General features: G+C 41.5%; 1 protein-coding gene across 1 annotated transcript; it reads left to right on the top strand.

Annotated features, from left to right (window-relative positions):
- Positions 1-6,572: 6,572 nt before the first annotated feature.
- On the top strand, positions 6,573-18,333 carry LOC111952889 (serine/threonine-protein kinase H1 homolog). The gene is made up of 3 exons (XM_023971883.2): positions 6,573-6,926; positions 8,781-9,945; positions 15,119-18,333. The coding sequence occupies exons 2-3, from the start codon at positions 8,989-8,991 to the stop codon at positions 15,434-15,436; spliced, it is 1,275 nt and encodes a 424-aa protein (XP_023827651.1). The 5' UTR covers positions 6,573-6,926; positions 8,781-8,988; the 3' UTR covers positions 15,437-18,333.
- The last annotated feature ends 2,648 nt before the right edge of the window (positions 18,334-20,981 follow it).

A 20,981-nucleotide genomic window follows, 5' to 3' on the forward strand; every position in this document is an offset into this window, starting at 1 on the left:
CAAACGCCTTCAAAACACACACAGATCAGAGGTATGAAGAACTCTTCACCCTCTTTCAATACCAGTTACTGCTAGAGATGTTAACAGACATCAAGCAACCAGACAATACAGGCAAACAACGCAAGCCTGCAGAAAAATGGCAACCTCCTGGAGTAGCAGGTACAGTGGCCATCACCCCCATCAAGTTCCCATCCCGTTCAGCCTTTGGTTCCTCCAAGCCCCCCTCATGTAGCCAGCGCACCAAACTCTACCAAGCATCATTCTCTTGCGCCGATCCAGGGAGCCACCAATCTGGCTCCAATCTAGGGAGCCACCAATCAGGCTCTGCTCCAGTAGGCCACCTATCAATGTCCGGTCTAAGTTGTCATCCCAGCTCCAGCAACCAAGCAACCCCCTTTAGTGGCCAGAGAGCCACGACCTCCAGGCCTTTCCTCTGTGGCAAGAGTGCCACCAACTCCAGGTCTACCATCTCCAGCGTGCCACCTCCAGTCCTCCCCTCTCCAGTGGTCAGCATGCCACGCTCTGGTCTTTCCTCTACAGTGACCAGTGTGCCCTTCAGGCTCCTCTCCTGTGGCAAGGGTACAACCTCCAAGATGCCCTCTGGTGGCCATCATAACAACCCAGGCCTTCCACCTCCAGCTGGCAAGACAAACGCTTCACCTTCCTTCTCCTGTGACCATTGGAGCATGCCGCCCTACACCAGAACCTCCACCCTTGATGTTTTGTGGGACAGCCAGGGACTATCGAACAACTGTCCCTGTGGCTCCCTGATGGGGTGGCCTTTATAGCCTTAGACCCGGTAACCAAGACTTCCAACCCCATGTCCGCCCAGTGGCTCACCTGCTCCGTCTTCGAATCCATCCCAGACCTTCCATCCACCCTCAGTTCCATGACACTTCTATAAATAAGGCCTGACCTCCGCGATTTCCCTTCAAAATAAGTCCTGCAATGAAGATGGTAAATTGTACAAATGGTCAAAATTCATAACATTTCGTTAGCAGACTTAGAATTTTGTTTACCAATATCAAAAAAGTTAATAGGCTTAATAGCAAAAATAATATTATAGCATTGATTATATTTTTTAACAGAGTTAAAAGTAATGTAATTAAGATGATAGCTCCTTGAATCTCTCAATTAATCAGAGACGATTACTGCTGGCAGGCAGCACTGACGCAAAAAAAGATGTTGGCTCTTATATGGCAATTACTTCACTCTCTCCCAATTCACTAGGGGATACAAGTACTATTACACGTTATAACGTTAGAATTAGACAGTGAGAATGAATGGTGCTAGTCAAGGAAAAACTGAGGACAAATACACTTGACTCTAAAGAATAATCTCAGCTAAAGCCCAAAACATACAAATCAACAACCTATAAATGTATTGATAAAGGTTAGTTTGTCCTAGAGAGATTTAAACAGTTATCAAAATGTCATGCCAGGGTAAGCCTACACGAAACACAGCCCTTATTTTAAGTGTTTCTAAAATTCCCTATGGGAAAAATGAATGGTGGAAAAACTATTGGAACCATTTCCCTGTTTGACCGCTAGGTTTTACAGATATTATGACTCATAATGTGGTACTCTATAGGCCGTTGTCATTAAAAAAATAATGATAATAACAATAATCTAATGATAATAATATTAATAGTCATAACAATATTCATAATAGTCTTATTATTATCTTTAGAAACACATTTAAATTCCATTGTTATTTACCCCATTCGTATTGCATGATGTTCCGTACGTTTTTCATATTGGACATAATTGCCTGTACATTGTGTCGCATACTCAGGAGCACTTCTAGTTTCCAAATCCACAGAGGATACACCCAGAGGAACATCGCTGCTCATTTTGCACCCCTTAAAGAGGCACCAATCTGCTGAATTTCAGTATGTTTTTCATTTTGGACATACATATTGCACCATATATTGTTGCCTGTATGTTGTGTCGAAGTAAAAGGGGCATCCATTCTACTCCGGAGCACTTCTAGTTTCCAAATCCACAGAGTTTACACCCGGAGGAGCGTCGCTGCTCATTTTGCGCCCCTTAAAGAGTGGCCAATCAGCTTATATCCAATCATCTTTTCAAATTGGACATACATATTGCACCATACACAATTTACTGTACGTTGTGTCACAGTAAAAGGGGGTCCATTCTACCCAGGAGCACTTCAAGTTGTCAAATCCACAAAGTTTACACCCTTACAGAGTGGTCAATCAGCTTAAATGCAGTAAATGTTTCATATTGGACATAAATATTGCACCGTACATAATCAATTGTATGTCTATAAAACCAGGGTCCAGCCTATTCACTAGAGTCCCTAGCATACAAAACAGATGAGTTTGAACAAAACGTTTGCTTGGGGCCCCTGGAAGCTATATCCCTGGACACTATGGTACAAATACAGCATTCTACAGGAAAAACTATCGATTGTGTCCATAAAACCAGGGTCCAGTCTGCACTTTTGTACTGTCTGTCACTTTAAGTCTCTGCTGAATGACTAATTCAGGACTATATCATAATTAATTACAAAGGAATAAATTAACTATTTTAGCTTACTCTTTGTTTTCTTCCAGTATTAAATAAAACGCCATTGCATACCAGGCTTGCACTCTTGGCTTGCCCTATTATAGAGGTGCCATAATACCAGGTGATTAGGCACAAAGCTAAATGCAAAACAATGTGACCAGTAATGTTATTAACTGACCGGCATGGCTGTAAATGACCTAAATTATCCTAATGACGATGAGCAGGCAACCACGTGACGCAAACAGCGTAAACGCGATTGGTCGACAGTCTGTGCGGCGCGTTAATACATGATATGTTTCTCCATTCATTTCCCGCTGGGATTCTTATCTACTCCTTTTCTAACATCTCTGCCTGTTTCTACCCGAGGTAACGCGGTTGCTAAACTAATTGTCACGCAATTGAGTCGAGAAACCTGCCTATTTTTCTCGAAAGAACGTAATGTCACGATTTGAACGTGCAACGATATTACAGAGGACAAGTTAATTATCTAAAATCCTGGAAAATATTTGTATTGAGATTTTTGTTAATGTTGGGTTTTTGTGCTAACGCTCAATTTGACTCCTTGAAGGAGAGCTTTCCTTGTCGGAGTGTACCCAGAATGCATCGCGTAGTCCATTGACAGTGTACAGGCAACATACACCAGTGTGCGTTATTACGATTCCCAATCTCCTGTTGCAACCTGGTCTCAACAGTATGTCGTATTGTTCTGTACGTAAATCGGCGAAACTTAAATTCGTACGATATGTTACGTTTTGTATGGTGTATATATTATTTGTGGGTATACATCACCCATTTCATATGATACACTACATGACCAAAAGTATGTGGGATGTGTTCACCTGCTCGTCGAACATCTTATTCCCAAATCATGGGCATTAATATGGAGTTGGTTCCCCCTTTGCTGCTATAACAGCCTCCACTCTTCTGGGAAGGCTTTCCACTAAATGTAGGAACATTGCTGTGGGGACTTTATGTGCCTCGCTTTGTGCACGGGGGCATTGTCATGCTGAAACAGGAAAAGGCCTTCCCCAAACTGTTGCCACAAGGTTGGAAGCACAGAATCGTCTACAATTGTATGCTGTTGTCTTAAGATTTCCCTTTACTGGAACTAAGGGGCCTAGCCCGAACCATGAAAAACAGCCCCAGACCATTATTCCTCCATCAAACTTTACAGTTGGCCCTATGCATTCAGGCAGGTAACGTTCTCCTGGCATCTGCCAAACCCAGATTTGTCCGTCGGACTGCCAGATGGTGAAGTGTGATTCATCACTCCAGAGAATGCATTTCCACTGCTCCAGAGTCTGATGGCAGTGGGCTTTACACCACTCCAGCCGACGCTTGGCATTGCGCATGGTGATCCATTCTGTGAGCTTGTGTGGCCTACCACTTCACGCCGTTGTTGCTCCTAGACGTTTCCACTTCACAATAACAGCACATACAGTTGAAGTGGTAGGCCTCACAAGCTCACAGAATGGATCACCATGTGCAATGCCAAGCGTCGGCTGGAGTGGTGTAAAGCTCACTCCAGCTAGGCTCCTTATTCCATAAAAAAATCTGCKGTTTCCAGCTACAATAGTAATTTACAACATTAACAATGTCTACACTATATTTCTGATCAATTTTATGTTATTTTAATGGACAAAAAATGCTTTTCTTTCAAAAACAAGGACATTTCTTAGTGACCCCAAACTTTTGAACGGTAGTGTATCTGGGATCTAACCCAGATCTGTAGTTTATGCCTATAGCACTGCGATGCAGTGCCTTGTGCCACATTGAAAGTCACTGAGCTCTTCAGTAAGGCCATTCTACTGTCAATGTTTCTTTATGGAGATTGCATGGCTGTGTGCTCGATTTTATACACCTGTCAGCAACGGGTGTGGCTGAAATAGCCAAATCCACTKATTTTAAGGTGTGTCCACATACTTTTGCATATATACTGTATGTTACGAATTACAATTTGTATTATATGTAACGAATTTGCTAAACGTATGATATGTTACGAATTCTAGCTAGGTGGCTAACATTAGCTAGCTTGCTAACATTAGCTAGGCTGGGGGTTAGGATTATGTTTAGTAGTTGGCTAAAAGGGTTAAGGTTAGGGTTAGCTAACATGCTAAGTAGTTGCAAAGTAGCTAAAACGTTGCTAATTAACTTCTAATTGGTCCCAATCCCGGATCCGGGAGCACCCCCATCAGTAAAAAAGCTGACTAGCATAGCCTAGCATAGCGTCACAAGTAAATACTAGCATCTAAATATCATTAAATCACAAGTCCAAGACACCAGATGAAAGATACACATCTTGTGAATCCAGCCATCATTTCTGATTTTTAAAATGTTTTACAGGGAAGACACAATATGTAAATCTATTAGCTAACCATGATAGCAAAAGACACAACATTTTTTTTTCAACATTTTTTTCCTGCATAGGTAGCTATCACAATTTCGACCAAATAAAGATATAAATAGCCACTAACCAAGAAACAACTTCATCAGATGACAGTCTGATAACATATTTATTGTATAGCATATGTTTTGTTAGAAAAATGTGCATATTTCAGGTATAAATCACAGTTCTACATTGCAGCTGCAATCTGAAATAGTGCCGAAGCAGCCAGAATAATTACAGAGACCAACGTCAAATACCTAAATACTCTTGCATTTTTTTTGCTAACTACACAAGCTAGAAACAAAAGCCGTTTACCAGCAGCAAAGGTTAGCGATCCTAACAAACCAGCAAAAGATATATAATTTTTGACTAACCTTCATATACTTCATCAGATGACAGTCCTGTAACATCATATTACACAATGCATATAGGATTTGTTCGAAAATGTGCATATTTAGTGGCACAAATCGTGGTTATACAATGTGATTAGTAGCAACATTTCAGGCAATCTGGCCGGCGCCATCTTGGAGAGGCACCTAATCTAATCGATAACTAATCATAAACTTGACAAAAAAAWTCAGGTTGGACAGCAAATGAAAGATACAGTAGTTCTTAATGCAACTGCTGTGTTAGATTTTTAAAATTAACGTTACTCGACATACAGCGTGCGTTACAGCGAGACCATGCCGAAATTAATGGCGGACTAATAATTTTACATTGTTCCACAGAAGTACGAATTAACATCATAAATAGCTCTTACTTTTGGATGATCTTCCATCAGAATCTTGGGCAAGTGGTCCTTTGTCCAGAACAATRYTCTTTTGGTTGAAAGATGTCCTCTACTCCTGTAGAAATTAGCTGCTAACGCCGATGTACCGGAGAGGTGCCCAACTCGTGATAACGCCTGACAAAGAAACTCCAGAAAATCGCAATAAACTGATATAAACTGCTATAAGTCGGTTTAAATTAGCTACCTTATGAAGTTAAGACAAAAAAAACAAATTAAATCAGAGCCGGAGATATAGAACTGCTAAACCGAAAGCTTTTCAGGACGCCATGCTGGTGTACCTCCTGCGTCAGGCGCCACGTCGAAAAGGTCAGTCCTTCCGTTCCAAGAGGCTTTATACTCCCCCAGATGGTGCTATCCACTCCATTCAAAGTCTCACCGCTTACTGACATCTAGGGGAAGGCGTATGCAGTGCATGTAGCCCCATAGCTTACAAGGGAATTTATAAACCGACCCTGGAACAGAGACCTCGATTTCAGAAATCTCACTTCTTGACAGGAAGTGTGCTGCAGAATGAGTTCTGTTTCACTCAGAGAAATAATTCAAACGGTTTTAGAAACTAGAGAGTGTTTTCTATCCAATAGTAATAATAATATGCATATTGTACGAGCAAGAATTGAGTACGAGGCAGTTTAATTTGGGAATGAAAATTCTACAAAGTGTAAACAGCACCCCCTATTGAGAAAAGGTTTTAACTAAAATGCTGAAGTTATCCATGATGAGATTCAAACTCGCAACATTCGGGTGGCTAGACGTTGGCGTTATACACCTGACCAGCCACCCTACTTATGTAACCATACCAAACATAACATACTGTATCATACTTTTACATTTCCCGGATTTACTTTAGTATGATACGTCTAGTCTATGAGACCAGGCTGCCTCCAAAGTATATCTGAAACAAGCCGAGGAGGTCGTACTTACAAAGAAGTTTACAGGAGAAAAAGGTGGTCCCACAAAAAACACAGTTTTATGAAGCAAACTACCGAGCACTTCAATCTGTTGTTTTGCCACCGCCTTTACCCGCGAAATAAAGCCATAAACTTGATTCAATTTACTCCGAATGTTATCAGAGACAGACGATTGAGCAGTATGCTATGTTTATTATCAACTGGATTCAACTTTGAAAAACCCGAAACAAAAAAATGGAGAGAACAGCTGAGTCCTGTTGTGGAGTTTTGCTGTCGTATGTAGCTAGCTAGCTAACTTGGATATAGCTAAGGTGAGATTTTGTTGTTTTGATGCTTCAGAGTCCAGAACAATATGAAATGTACTAATACATGGGTATTGTTAACCAACAGTTTATGATAAAGAATAAATGTCCCTTTTTAAACATTCGATCAAGATAAAATGGCATGGCTGTCAACTGTCTCACTACCTTTTATCTCGCAAATTGTTTAGATTCCTACCACAAACTTAATATAACAAAACTTTTAGGCCTATAGTTTTAGGTTATGCTATAGAGGAATAGGCAACTATCGTCGGCATTTAGGTTTGCTACATTCATCATGGCCGACAAAGTAACCTTGTTGGCTACACCGCCCCAAATTATACAATGCTGCCACAAACTGCAACAATGTAACATTTTCTCAAATTGGGTTAGATTATAGATTTGATACATGGCGGCTGTTGCCAATGGCACTATTTTACTATTTTCCTAGTTTGCAAGGCCAGTATATGATGTAGCCAGGCCATAGAGAGAGATAGAAGACTCTAGTGCCCAGAAGCCGTTTCAGCATGGGGACTTAAACCATTTTGAAGTAGTCAACTGGGTGAGACGCTGGGGCCTTTTTTCAAAAGTCCTGCCTCTCCCCTCCATGACCCCAGAAACGTATAAATTGTTGAGGATATGTCAATTCATTAGTAGGTGAATGGAAGAGTGTCCTCCCCTCCTCAACAGCCACCTTTCATTGAGGATAAGTCATGTGTATCCTACCAGAGTCCTTTGKGGTGGAAATCTACCACACCCCCATTGAATCAGCTTTTATTTTGTCGGAGTAGAAAAGCATGCACACGTTTAAAACGATACGTAGCATATTGTTTTTATCTATAAAATGACTTGCACAACAAACTAATTTGTTTTGATCACTTTACACATTTATTTTGGGATCCACCCCTGTAAATAGACTGTGTACAATTTGCAATGCAATGCATCTCAATTGGAAATAGTGCTTTTACATAATGTAGGAACCTAATATGCCACAAATTACTTTTTAATTTCAATGACAGTTATATGTATGAATTGCTTTTTATATTAAACAAATGTATTTACAGGGTTATGTGTTAGTTTCTAGGGAACAACGTGCTTCAGAAGTAGCTAGAATTCATATAGGCTGTTTCTCAATAATTTTTTAAAATCAGATTTTCTGGTACTCCTAAATTGTATGTTGTGCTTTTTAAAGTTGGGAGCACCAGTGCTACAAATAAAAAATGTCCATTTAGAGCCCTGCTCGTGAGCAAACCTTCCATAACTGCAGGTGGCAGTAAATCGCCAACCTTGGCTTTATACCTATTCAAACAACACACTACAGGTGGCAGTATGCACCCTTTCAGTTTGTTTGTCAACTCATTGAAGTAGTAGAAGAAGAAAATGTACTACTTCAAAATCGAGATGGCCTCAATGGCGCTGCCGTGCTCTTACAGATGCTATAGTGGGACAGATCCAATAATGTGACGTRTAAGTCTGAGACAGACCTAAATCATAAATGTAAATTAAGCTGGGGGGGGCCAGTTGGTGGGATGCCTGAACCGTTATTTAGCCCTATGTCAATACATGTATGCATACTTTCTTATCGACATTCTTGGTATGCCTGATTTTTATTTAGAATGTTTACCAGAGAAGTGTTGATTCTACTAACATAATTCTTGATATAATTTTTCATCCCACACCGCTTCTCAGTTTAGGTAGGAAATGTGACGCATTTCCACAGCACAGAAAATAGGCCAATGTGCTAGGCCTACTAGGCTATATTTGGTCAAATCAGTCATCTTTTAGGGTGTTGAACTTGGTATTGAACAATGATTTATTTAAAATGTATCATAAAAAATATATTTTACTTTGTATTCTTTCTTTCAGAATTTCCACATTTTCATCAGTCCACTTCTGTGTGGAGAAGCTATTTTCTGAGTGGCCTGCCACACTGATTGCCATTGATAAAGTTGGTTCAGTGGGCCACTGCAGAATTTTGTCAAGAGCATTGGCTGTCTGCTGTGTCTTGATGCTCTTCAGTGCCTGGTTGTTACATGGGTGATGAGGATGTCCTGCTGGTCAGGATTGTGATGTGATGGGGTGCAGGACGAGCAAGGTCCTCCCTGAGCCACCTGGAGATGTCCAGCTAGACTTGGTCAAAAAGGTGGAGCCTCCTAAGACCGACATCTACAAACATTTCATCCGAGACGACAGCAGTGGGAGTAAAATGGGAGGGGAGAAAACAGGCTCTCTCTCCCCACAGGCCCAGGCAGCTTTCCCAGCTGCCCGGGCACCCCCGGATACAGGCCAACCAGAGGCCTCAGACCCACGCAGAAACAAGGTAGCCAAGTACAGAGCCAAGTTTGACCCACGGGTCACAGCCAAATATGACATTAAGGCCCTGATAGGTCGCGGTAGCTTCAGCCGGGTGGTGCGAGTGGAGCACAAGAGCACGCGTCAGCCCTACGCCATCAAGATGATCGAGACGCGCTATAGAGAGGGACGTGAGGTATGCGAGTCAGAGCTGTGTGTCCTGCGTCGTGTACGCCACACTAACATCATCCAGCTGATGGAGGTGTTTGAGACAGCTGAGAGAGTGTACATGGTGATGGAGCTGGCTACAGGAGGAGAGCTTTTTGACCGTATCATCGCCCGTGGCTCTTTCACAGAGCGTGATGCTACACGTGTCCTACAGATGGTACTGGACGGGGTCAAGTATCTACATACACTTGGCATCACCCACCGTGACCTCAAGCCTGAGAACCTGCTCTACTATCACCCTGGGGCGGACTCAAAAATTATGATCACTGACTTTGGGCTGGCCAGCACTCGTAAGAAGGGGGATGAGTGCTTGATGAAGACCACTTGTGGGACACCAGAGTACATTGCCCCAGAGATCCTGGTACGGAAGCCATACACTAATGCTGTAGACATGTGGGCTCTGGGTGTCATTTCCTACATTCTGCTGAGTGGAACCATGCCCTTTGAGGATGACAACCGCATGCGCCTCTACCGCCAGATCCTCAAAGGGAAGTACAGCTTCTCTGGGGAGGTAAGCATCTATGACCTCACACACTCCCTTCATCCATTTAGTTTCTGATTCTTACTAATTTGTTGTCCTCTCTGCTTCTCAATAATTCTACAACCCCTATCGAGCACTCCTCCCTTGATGTGTTGAGTGCACACTATCTCTCAAAAAACCCTCCTTTTCAGCGGTTACATTCGCTTACGGTTGGCTCCATGTGAACTATAATTCTGATGCTGTGTTTTAACGTTTAGAAACGTCAATAGTCATCCCTTTCAAACTGGTTTTCGAAACATGTTGATATTCGGTTATTTGTTGGTTTTTAATTATTTGAATTCCATTTTTTTTTGTGGGATCAATGCACAGTTTATTTCGAGATAAATCAGATCAAGACGGAACTGTGAGGAATATGGCTGAACGAGGACATGGATAATATACAGTTGGCTGGGTTTTCCGTGCATCAGCAAGACAGAACAGCAACCTCCGGTAAGACGAGGGGTGGTGGTCTGTGTCTATTTGTCAACAACAGCTGCTGCGCAATCTCTAATATTAAGGAAGTCTCCACACTATTTACCAAGAGTTTTCATGGGCAAATTTTCATCCATATTTTTCGTAGCTGTCTATTTACCACCACAAACTGATGCAGGCACTAAGACCAACAATGCTATATAAGGACAAACAAACAAACAAGAGAAAGCTCACCCAGAAACGGTGCTTTTAGTGGCCGGGGACTTTAATGCAGGGAAACTTAAATCCGTTTTACCTAATTACTACCACAGGAAGAAAAAAAACTCCAGACCATCTTTACTCCACACATAGAGATGTGTACAAAGCTCTCCCTTACCCTCCATTTGGCCAATCTGATCATAATTCTATGCTCCTGATTCCTGTTTACAAGCAAAAACTGAAGCAGAAAGTACCAGTGACTCGCTCTATACAGAAGTGGTCTAATGATGCGGATGCTAAGCTACAGGACTGTTTTGATAGCACAGACTGGAATATGTTCTAGAATTTATCCGATGGTATTGATGAGTAACACCACATCATTCTCCGATTTCATCAATAAGTGCATTAAAGACGTCGTCCCCACAGTGACTGTACGTACATATCCTAACCAGAAGCCATGGATTACAGACAACATCCTCACTGAGTTAAAGGCTAGAGCTGCCACTTTCAAGAAGCGGGACATTAAGACATGGGACATTAAGACATCCCGCTATGCCCTCCGACGAACCATCAAACAGGCAAAGCATCAACACAGGACTAAGATTGAATCGTACTACACCGGTTCTGATGCTCGTCGAATGTGGCAGGGCTTGCAAACTATTACGGATTACAAAGGTAAACCCAGCCGCGAGCTGCCCAGTGACATGAGCTTACCAGACGAGCTAAATGCCTTCTATGCTCGCTTCGAGGCAAGCAACACAGAACCATGCATGAGAGCACCAGCTGTTCCAGATGAGTGTGTGATCCTGCTCTCTGTAGCCGATGTGAGTAAGACCTTTTAAACAGGTCAACATTCACAAGACTGCAGGGCCAGATGGATTACCAGGACGCATACTCCGAGCATGTGCACATACCGCCCCAACAGATCCACAGATGACGGAATCTTTATTGCACTCCACACTGCCCTTTCCCACCTGTACAAAAGGAACACCTATGTGAGAATGCTGTTTGTTGACTACAGCTCAGCGTTCAACACCATAGTGCCCTCAAAGCTCCTCACTAAGCTAAGGACCCTGGAACTAAACACCACCCTGTGCAACTGGATCCTGGACTTCCTGACAAGCCGCCCCCAGGTGGTTCACTGGAACTAACAGGCCTAGCCCGAACCATGAAAAACAGCCCCAGACTATTATTCCTCCTCCACCAAACTTTACAGTTGGCACTATGCGTTCGGGCAGGTAATGTTTGAAGGGGTGTCCACATACTTTTGGCCATGTATGTATATATCTAGATCCTTTAGTGCCTAAAATACACAGTTAAATACATTTAAAATAATAATCCTAATCTTTTGCATCTCTCAGAWATTGGACAGAAACTTCAGAACGAACTTCCTTTGTAAAACTATTTTTTTTACTATCTGTTGTTTTATGAAGTGGACCTGTTTTTCAATGTGTTTCTATGGGCTAATAGCAGTAATGCCAAATTCAATTATTTATTTGTTCATACCTTAAGAAGTCTTAAAATTCCAAATCAAATAATTTGGTATGACCATCTTAAAACAATTCCATATGATAAAGTATTTCTCGCTGATATGAAAGATACATTCCTTGTGTTTCCAAAACCGAATCGATTGCGATGCGTTAAAACGTTCTGAACGAGCGTCTGGGATCTTAACAATACTCGCCGACCACTGTTGTTCAATTCATACTGGATGCATTGCTAACATAATGTGTTAGCCTGGGTTTCATTTAAATCAAAAACATGTATATGTGTTTCTGGACTGTGCACAATGCTTTCAACACGAACCCCCTACGTTTCTTTGTGATGTTAGGCTGGAGTTCCTGGCAGCAACTGCAGTATGCTCAATGTGCGTAAGGGCCTCCTACTTTGAATCAGACAAGTTCAGCTTCTCTCAGTGGGGGTAACATACATGGGTGTAGCTATGCTTCATTTTATAAAGGCAAAACTTTAATACACATAAGTGAATTTGTCCCAGTACTATCGGTCTCCTAAAATGGTACAAAAAGTGCTGTAATTTCTAAACGGTTCACCCGATATGGATGAAAATACCCTCAAATTAAAGCTGAGTCTGCAATTTAACCTCACTTTAACCTAATTCTATCATTTCAAATCTAAAGTGCTGGAGTACAGAGCCAAAACCAACAAAACGTGTCACAGTCCCAATACTTTTGAAGCTCACTGTATAACTATGTTGTATGATTTATGAATGGCAAGGATATATGAGATCAACTTTTCAGTCAGTTCAACACCTTTTATAAACAAGTCAAGCTTGCTGTTCATCAGTCAAAGCACAGTAAATAGCCTATGCGCCACCACTCCGTGGCTGCATATAAAACATGGCAAGCAAGGTCCAATGGTAACTTTTTTTCTCGCTGGCCCACTACTGGCTCAGACATGGTGTAGTTCTTAAATGCAATGGGGTCATGCAGTGCCTATAGGTTGGCACGCCTTCTCTATATATTTGGTTATTAGGATATGTATTGAAAAGTATGGATGGGCACGGTTAATCAAATATCTGAACGGACATTAGTATTCATTTTTTAGAAGAATTACAAAATATAGGACTATTTTAACAATGAAAAGGTTTTGTCTAAAATGTAAAACAATTGTGACATTGCTACATAGCCTACAACAATAGACCATTACATTCCACAATTTTATAAAACAACAGTTTTATGACAGTTTATTATGAGTAGCCTACACACGTTTTGCAGGGTGTGGCTTGTTATTGTCGGTCAGTCATTGCAGCACTACAGTCAGATGCTACATGTGTAGCAAGTTAAGTGGAAAATTTCTAATCAATGCAAAATGGAATTAACATTCTAGAATTAAATTGGCTAAATGAGAATGTGTAGTCTTCAATGATCAACCAACGGTTAGGCTGTTTAATGTGAATGGAGTTGTTGTAGACAAGGATGGGGAGTGCAGCAAAATATCCTCAATTAGCTAGCCTAGCCTCAATCTAAGATCTAAAGAGGAATCAACTGGCATGGGTTACTAATACAGCTAGGATTATACCTTTGGCTGCTGGACAATAAAATAATGTTGATTTGAAAACCAATATAACATGATAAAAATGCTGGTTTCAATGACATTAAAAGTGTTTATAAAATAATTCCCTCAACATTAATATGGTCGTATTTTGGCTAGGCTACTTTGTAACGAGGTAAGACGTGCTTCATAAAATGACATAAAACGTCCAGGTTTTAAACAAGTTCATGGTTAACTAGTTTCAAAATGCTTACCACCTCCGCTCAGATTCAAGGATGAGTGGTGTGCAGAACAGGCACAGTCCTTCGCTCTCCACTCTTGTGACCATTTGAGCTGAACGAACTGTGTATTGAGTATGTCAACAGAATCAAGCCTTTAGATGTTAATATTAATTATCTTTTGTTATATTTGTCAAACATGACTGGCGTTTAGCCTATATTTATGTAATTAAAAGTCTCATTAAAGTTTGGCTACATTTTCTGGCGCCTCCCTCATGTCAGCATCGGTTTGGACATAAGTAGGTAAAATGCACATAGGCTTTTTATTTAGGTAATTTTAACTAGGCATGTCAGTTAAGAACAAATTCTTATTTACAATGATGGCCTACCCCGGCCAAACCAGGACGACACTGAGCCAATTGTGCACCGCCCTATAGGACTCCCAATCACAGCCAGATGTGATACAGCCTGGATTCGAACCAGGGACTGTAGTGACGCCTCTTGCACTGAAATTCAGTGCCTTAGACGGCTGCGTCACTCAGGAGCATGAAAAATATACAAAAAGATTATTCCAATGTTGGTCACTGATAAAATTCTGATCGTAGTAATTATTTGATATTGTGATTTTTGTGACTTAAAAAAAAAAAAAGTCKATTTGGACATCTTAAATCTATATCCTTCTTGTCCAACAATGTATTTTACTTGTCCCGGACAAGCGTTATTGTCGAGCCCTGTTATGGGACATGGACATTTATGCTCTATCCCACCGTGTAAAGAAATTCGACTGCTCATACACTCACATACAGAGGTACCGAGAGGCGGGACAGACAGCAGACTTCCCTGTCATTGCTCACTTTGTGACTGATAGGCGCCTGTCCTCCTATCAATAGATCACTATAAGATGCATATTGTTCATTCAAGCGGGGGAAGACTCCACATTCTTTTTTCTGACTACCGAATTGAAAAGTAGTGTAGTTAATTTAAGTAGAAAAAGTAGCGAGTCGGCTGTACAGCCGACAGCCGGCGCTAGTGGAAAACACTGCGTACAGTATAGCAATGTTCAACCYCAGCTGCTTTACATTCTGCTGCCCTCTTGTATGTATTGTTCATTATAGTTATGTTCCAAAATTCAGCAGGTATCCACAAGTGTGCTAGAGAAATGGACTCTGCCACTTGATTACTTTCACTGAAAATGGATTTGACCCCCCCACTAGTGCATCATATAAAGCCTTAATTCAAACCATTAAAATTTTGCAGTTCCTCAACATTTAAAGCTCTTTTTCCGTCTCTTCCTCCCTGCTCAGCCATGGCCCAGTGTGTCCAACCTGGCGAAGGACTTCATTGACCGTGTGCTGACAGTGGACCCCAGCGAGAGGTTGACTGCAGGCCAGGCTCTGAAGCACCCCTGGGTCGTCAGCATGGCTGCTTCATCCTCCATGAAGAACCTGCAGCGCTCTATCTCCCAGAACCTCCTGAAGAGGGCCTCGTCACGCTGCCACAGCACCAAGTCTGCCCAGTCCACACGCTCCAGCCGCTCCACCAAGTCCAACAAGGCTCGCCGTGCTCGGGAGAAAGAGCTGCGTGAGCTCAACCGCCGCTACCAACAACAATACAATGGCTGAGTAATAGTTACATGGGCTGAAATTTTGACAAACTCGTAATGTTGCGTGTCTCATTGAGACCACAAGCAGGGACTTATCAGCAGCTGGCCCTAGAACAGCACTTCAGCTCAGCAATAACTTCAACATCCATCCTAGGCCATTGTGCCACTGAGGCAGTAAACAAAACATCCTCAGATTTCACTATTTTTCCTAGATTCCTATTTTCTCATGTTTCTTTCCTGTCCTTGTGTGTCTCTTCATATTTATTTATTGTTGTCTTGATTATATTGTTTCCGTAAAAATGGTCACTTGAAGCTGTCCATCTAAACGGATCTGTTGAACAGAATTCAAGGTAATGAAGGTTTAGGAAGGGATGTTCAAATGCTTTTCCAACACTGATTCCTGATTATTTGCTGTGAATTTATTATGTTACAAGAACAGTGAGTTACTTGCTTTGGTGGAGATCTATATCTGATTATATCTTGATGTGGACAAAAAATACAATGATACTTTGTGCTAAAACACAAGTATGTCAATGAAGGCCAAAATAAACATTTATTTATTTAATTTTGGTTTAGAAGTCGTATATCCAATCTTATTGTATCCCGACCAGTTGCTTTCATGGATTGCAAATTAAGTCTCTTTCTTGCCAGGATTCAGTTTTTATAACCGGCCCATTCATGATTTTTTCCCCCTATTAATTCTGGGATTATTTTTCAACTGTGAGCTTGAAAGGCTGAGGGAGGTTGACTGGAAACTAAATAAGGACGGATGATCCAGCGCTTTTGCATCGATGTCATCGTCACCTAGTCCTGTCTCTTCACTCTCCTGCTCCCGCTACACTGTCTGAGATGAACAGCATTGTTGTAATGAAGTATACACGTCAAGTGATGTGTAATTTAACAAACTGATGGAGAATGGATCAAATAAATGTCTAACTGATGGAGAGTAGTCCAATGGTTGTAAGCTCAGTATTCATTTAATTTGTTTTATCAAATATTTATTTACAATTTGTTCTGAGTAATGCAGACATGTCATGTTTGTACTGTATTTTTTTTATTGAACAAACCGTGTAGTTTGACAACAACTAAATTTGTGCTGTGGTGGATGCTTTGCCAGTCGTAGAGCCCACAGACGGTTGTTGGGAGGAGAGACCAATCCAAATCTGGCCTTTCTGCACTATTGTCAAGTCTTAATCAAGAAAAATGACCATAAAATTATAGGATTGAAAATAAATCTTATAACTATTGCTTTAGTCTTTTAAATGAAACTCTTCAATGTTTCAGAGGTTTTATTATTTTGGGTGTACCTTGTTATAGCCTGTGAATGCACTTATTTAAGTGGTGGTTCAAGGGCCTGATCTCATTTAACCTACAGTATCATTTTGATGGGTCATCCAATAGTGTTTTGAAGGGATTCAAAAAAAATACTTATACCTCTGGTTTTTGTTGGCAGGCTTAGTTGTAGGTTTTGTATATTAATTACACATGCTCTTGTTAGTTAGCTCCTTTTGTAGTTATCTTTTTGTACTCCCCAACCAAGACACCCATAGTAAGCGATCGGTTTGATTTTGTCATATACACTATGTACTTTTGAGCAATTTCCGGTGAGAAGCAAGCGCTGGTATTTTAAAGTGAATTTTTCAAAGATACTGGAAATCCAACAGAGCCGTATCAACTTACCTCAATCTCTCGTTTGATAATTCTATAATGTTACATTATTCTCCATCTTCACTCAGTCGGTCCTACTGCTGTTATTGTTTTTTAAAATTGTTGTACAGTAATGTGCAGTGGTGTCTTCCCCCCACATACTTGGCCAACTGCATCCTCCCCCTCCCCCCTTTTGTCCTCTGAACAGKCTCAATTTGTCATGGCATGGACTCTAAAAGGTGTTGAAAGCATTCCACAGGGATGCTGGCCCATGTTGACTTCAATGATTCCCACAGTTGTATCAAGTTGGCTGGGTGTCCTTTGGGTGGTGGACCATTCTTGATACACAGGGGAAACTGTTGAGCATGAAAAACCCGGCAGCGTTGCAGTTCTTGACACAAACCGGTGCGCCTGGCACCTACTACCATACCCTGTTCAAAGGCACTTAAATCTTTTGTCATGCCCATTCACCCTCTGAATGACACACATACACAATCCATGTCTCAATTGTCTCAAGGCTTCAAAATCCTTCATTAACCTGTCTCCTCCCCTTCATCTACACCAATTTAAGTGGATTTAGCAAGCGTCATCAATAAGGGATCATAGCATTCACCTGGTCAGTCTGTAATGGAAAGAGTAGGTGTTCATAATGTTTTGTACACTCAGTGTATGTGAAATGCAGCATACATTTGTAACATGCATTTTCAACCCCACAGTACTAATAATGCCATGGTTTCAGTCACTTGTTGGTTGATTGTTTTTGAAACATCAATGCCTTCTATTTTTAACAAAGGTTTGGTTTTAATGCAAACGTGGAATTCAAAATTGCTTTTACATCCTGAAAAAACTGTCTAGGCCTGAAGAAAATAGATTAAACATTTTTTAATGGAGCAAATTGTAAAGTGTGCAATGTGTGCCAAGTCAATGATTAACCAAATAGTATTTGCAAGCGATTTTGCGGAATGTAAACATATTTTCCGAAAGTGTTTCCTTTCACCTGTTCTATCTGTACGACACATGCTGTTGTCTTTTTCTGAAGTAGCCAATTCAACACTGTTTCCTGAATGCAATTGGTTTTTATGTATTTTTCTTATGTTGTTCATTTGTGTTTAAATGAGTGATAACACAATGATTCTTGTACATTAACTTTTTTTAAATGGTGAACTGGTTCAGTGAGTCATGTTTTATTTGAATATGCCAAATAAACAAACTCGAACCTGACAACTTTTTTTGTACTAATTTAAAATAAAGTTTCAGCTCTAATGATCATTCTTAGTGATACATCCTTTCAAAAAGTACCAGCCATATGTTCATACCAATTTGAAAGGAAAGATCCCTTTTTTCCACTGTGTATCATATGCTTTGTCATGTTTCCAGTGTTTTGATGGATTTGGCATCATAATGGTCTTTCCCCTATGTGAGCCCTATGCATTTTTTGTTTGGAAGTCCTAGTAAAATACACTACATGACCAGAAGTCACCTGCTGGTCGAACATCTCATTCCAAAATCATGGGCATTAATATGGAGTTGGTCCCCCCCTTTTCTGCTATAACAGCCTCCACTCTTCTGGGAAGGCTTTCCACTAGATGTTTSAACATTGCTGCGGAGACGTGCTTCCATTCAGCCACGAGCGTTAGTGAGGTTGGGCACTGATGTTGGGCGATTAGACCTGGTTCGCGGTCGGAGTTCCAATTCATCCCAAAGGTGTTTGATGGGGTTGAGGTCAGGGCAGGGGTTGAGGGGTTGATGGGGTTGAGGTCAGGGCAGGTCAGGTCAGGTCAGGTTGAGGTCAGGGCAGGCCAGTTAAATTCTTCCACACCGATCTTGACAAACCATTTCTGTATAGACTTTGCTTTGTGCCCGGGGGCATTGTTATGCTGAAACAGGAAAGGGCCTTCCACAAACTACTGTTGCCACAAAGTTGGAAGCACAGAATCGTCTAGAATGTCATTGTATGCTGTAGCGTTAAGATTTCCCTTCACTGGAACTAAGCCCGAACCATACAAAACAGCCCCAGACCATTATTCCTCCTCCACCAAACTTTAAAGTTGCCACTATGCATTCGGGCTGGTAGCTTTCTCCTGGCATCCGCCAAACCCAGATTCGTCCGTAGGACTGCCAGATGGTGAAGCGTGATTCATCACTCCAGAAAACGCATTTCCACTGCTAAAGAGTTCAATGACGGCGAGCTTTACACCACTCCAGCCGCCGCTTGGCATTGTGCATGGTGATCTTAGGCTTGTGTGCGGCTACTCTGCCATGGAAACCCATTTCATGAAGCTCCCGACGAACAGTTCTTGTGCTGATGTTGCTTCCAGAGGCAGTTTGGAACTCGGTAGTGAGTGTTGCAACTGAGGACAGACGATTTTTATGCGCTACGCGCTTCAGCACTTGGGGTTCTCATTCTGTGAGCTAGGTGTGGCCTCCCACTTCGCGGCTTAGCCATTGTTGCTCCTAGACGTTTGCACTTCACAATAACAGAACTTACAGTTGACCCGGGGCAGCTCTATCAGGTCAGAAATTTGATGAACTGACTTGTTTGAAAGGTGGCATCCTATGACTGTGCCACATTGAAAGTCACTGAGCTCTTCAGTACAGGCCATTCCACTGCCAGTGTTTGTCTATGGAGGTTGGATGGCTGTGTGCTCGATTCTATACACCTGTCAGCAACGGGTGTGGCTGAAATAGCCAAATCCACTCATTTAAAGGGGTGCCCACARACTTTTGTATACACAGTATAGTGTATATGCCACCAATATGACAAAAGGGTTTTGCTGCAAAGTACGATTAAGTTTTTCCCTTATTTGTGGGTCTTGTTACATGCCTAATTCAATTAACTGAGAATTTTAAATATTTTTCACAGACACCAGGTTCTGTTTTCATTTATCCAGTTGTGTTGATGGGTTTCGTATTTGGTAAAGATATTTTACAAGTCTATTTTACAAACGGGCTCCACCACAGTCAATAGGCTCCTGCTGCTTACAGTGCAGGAAATTGAGCCACTGGTGTGTTTAAAGAGGACAGACTATAGACTTGTTATGGTAACTTGTTATTCAACAACCCTGTCCTTAGATAGCCTTCTAATCAGGTCAGATTTAACACCTACTGTCTTTTACTCAATTCCAATCCATGCACTATTGAGAGAATTCTGTCTAGCTGCATCACCGTCTGGTAAAACAACTACATGCCCTCGACCGTAAGGCTCTACAGATGGTGGTGCGGACGGCCCAGCACAGCCATCGAGGACATCTACATCAGGCAYTGTCTGAGGAAGGCCAGGAAAATCTGCAAAGGATTCAGCCACCCCAGCCATGGACTGTTGTGCCCGCTACTGTCTGGCAAGCGGTACCGGAGCATCAGGTCTCAAACTAACAGGCTCTGAGACAGCTTCTACTTCCAAGCAATAGGACTATGAACAGCTCATCAAGAGCTGACTACCTCACCCATCTGTACTGACTCTACCTGCACTGACTATATACACACTACCCACACATACACAAACACATATACTGATACTCCCGCACCCCTCTACACACACACACATGACTACATTACACAAATGCCACCAGTATCCCTTTCATTGATTGGTACTGATACTGACCTTGCATATAGTGTATATTCTAACATGTATTTATTGTATTCTCATGTGTACTTTTTAATTATTATGTGTATTTCTTTTATATGATTTAGTATAACTGGATTGTTGAGGATCATTGCATCTAAAAATCCAAGATGCTGTGAAAATGTGAAACTGTGCTTTTATCTAATTTACTAGTTGCTGTGAATAATGCCGTATGTTAACTTGATTTACTAGTGTTGATAAGTAGTTTAAATGTAGCCAATAAATCATTTTGATACAGTGTATCTGTATGTGATGGTGGTGGACTCTGCATTCTGCATCCCTGATCCCATCGAAT

Source organism: Salvelinus sp. IW2-2015, linkage group LG26, assembly GCF_002910315.2.
Source record: "Salvelinus sp. IW2-2015 linkage group LG26, ASM291031v2, whole genome shotgun sequence".
Lineage (NCBI taxonomy): Eukaryota > Metazoa > Chordata > Actinopteri > Salmoniformes > Salmonidae > Salvelinus > Salvelinus sp. IW2-2015.

Excerpts from the sequence above, each read along its gene's own strand:
- LOC111952889 (XM_023971883.2), top strand. The coding sequence starts at position 8,989 with ATGGGGTGCAGGACGAGCAAGGTCCTCCCTGAGCCACCTGGAGATGTC. Across the intron at positions 9,946-15,118 it reads AGTACAGCTTCTCTGGGGAG|CCATGGCCCAGTGTGTCCAA; the intron begins GTAAGCATCTAT and ends CTCCCTGCTCAG.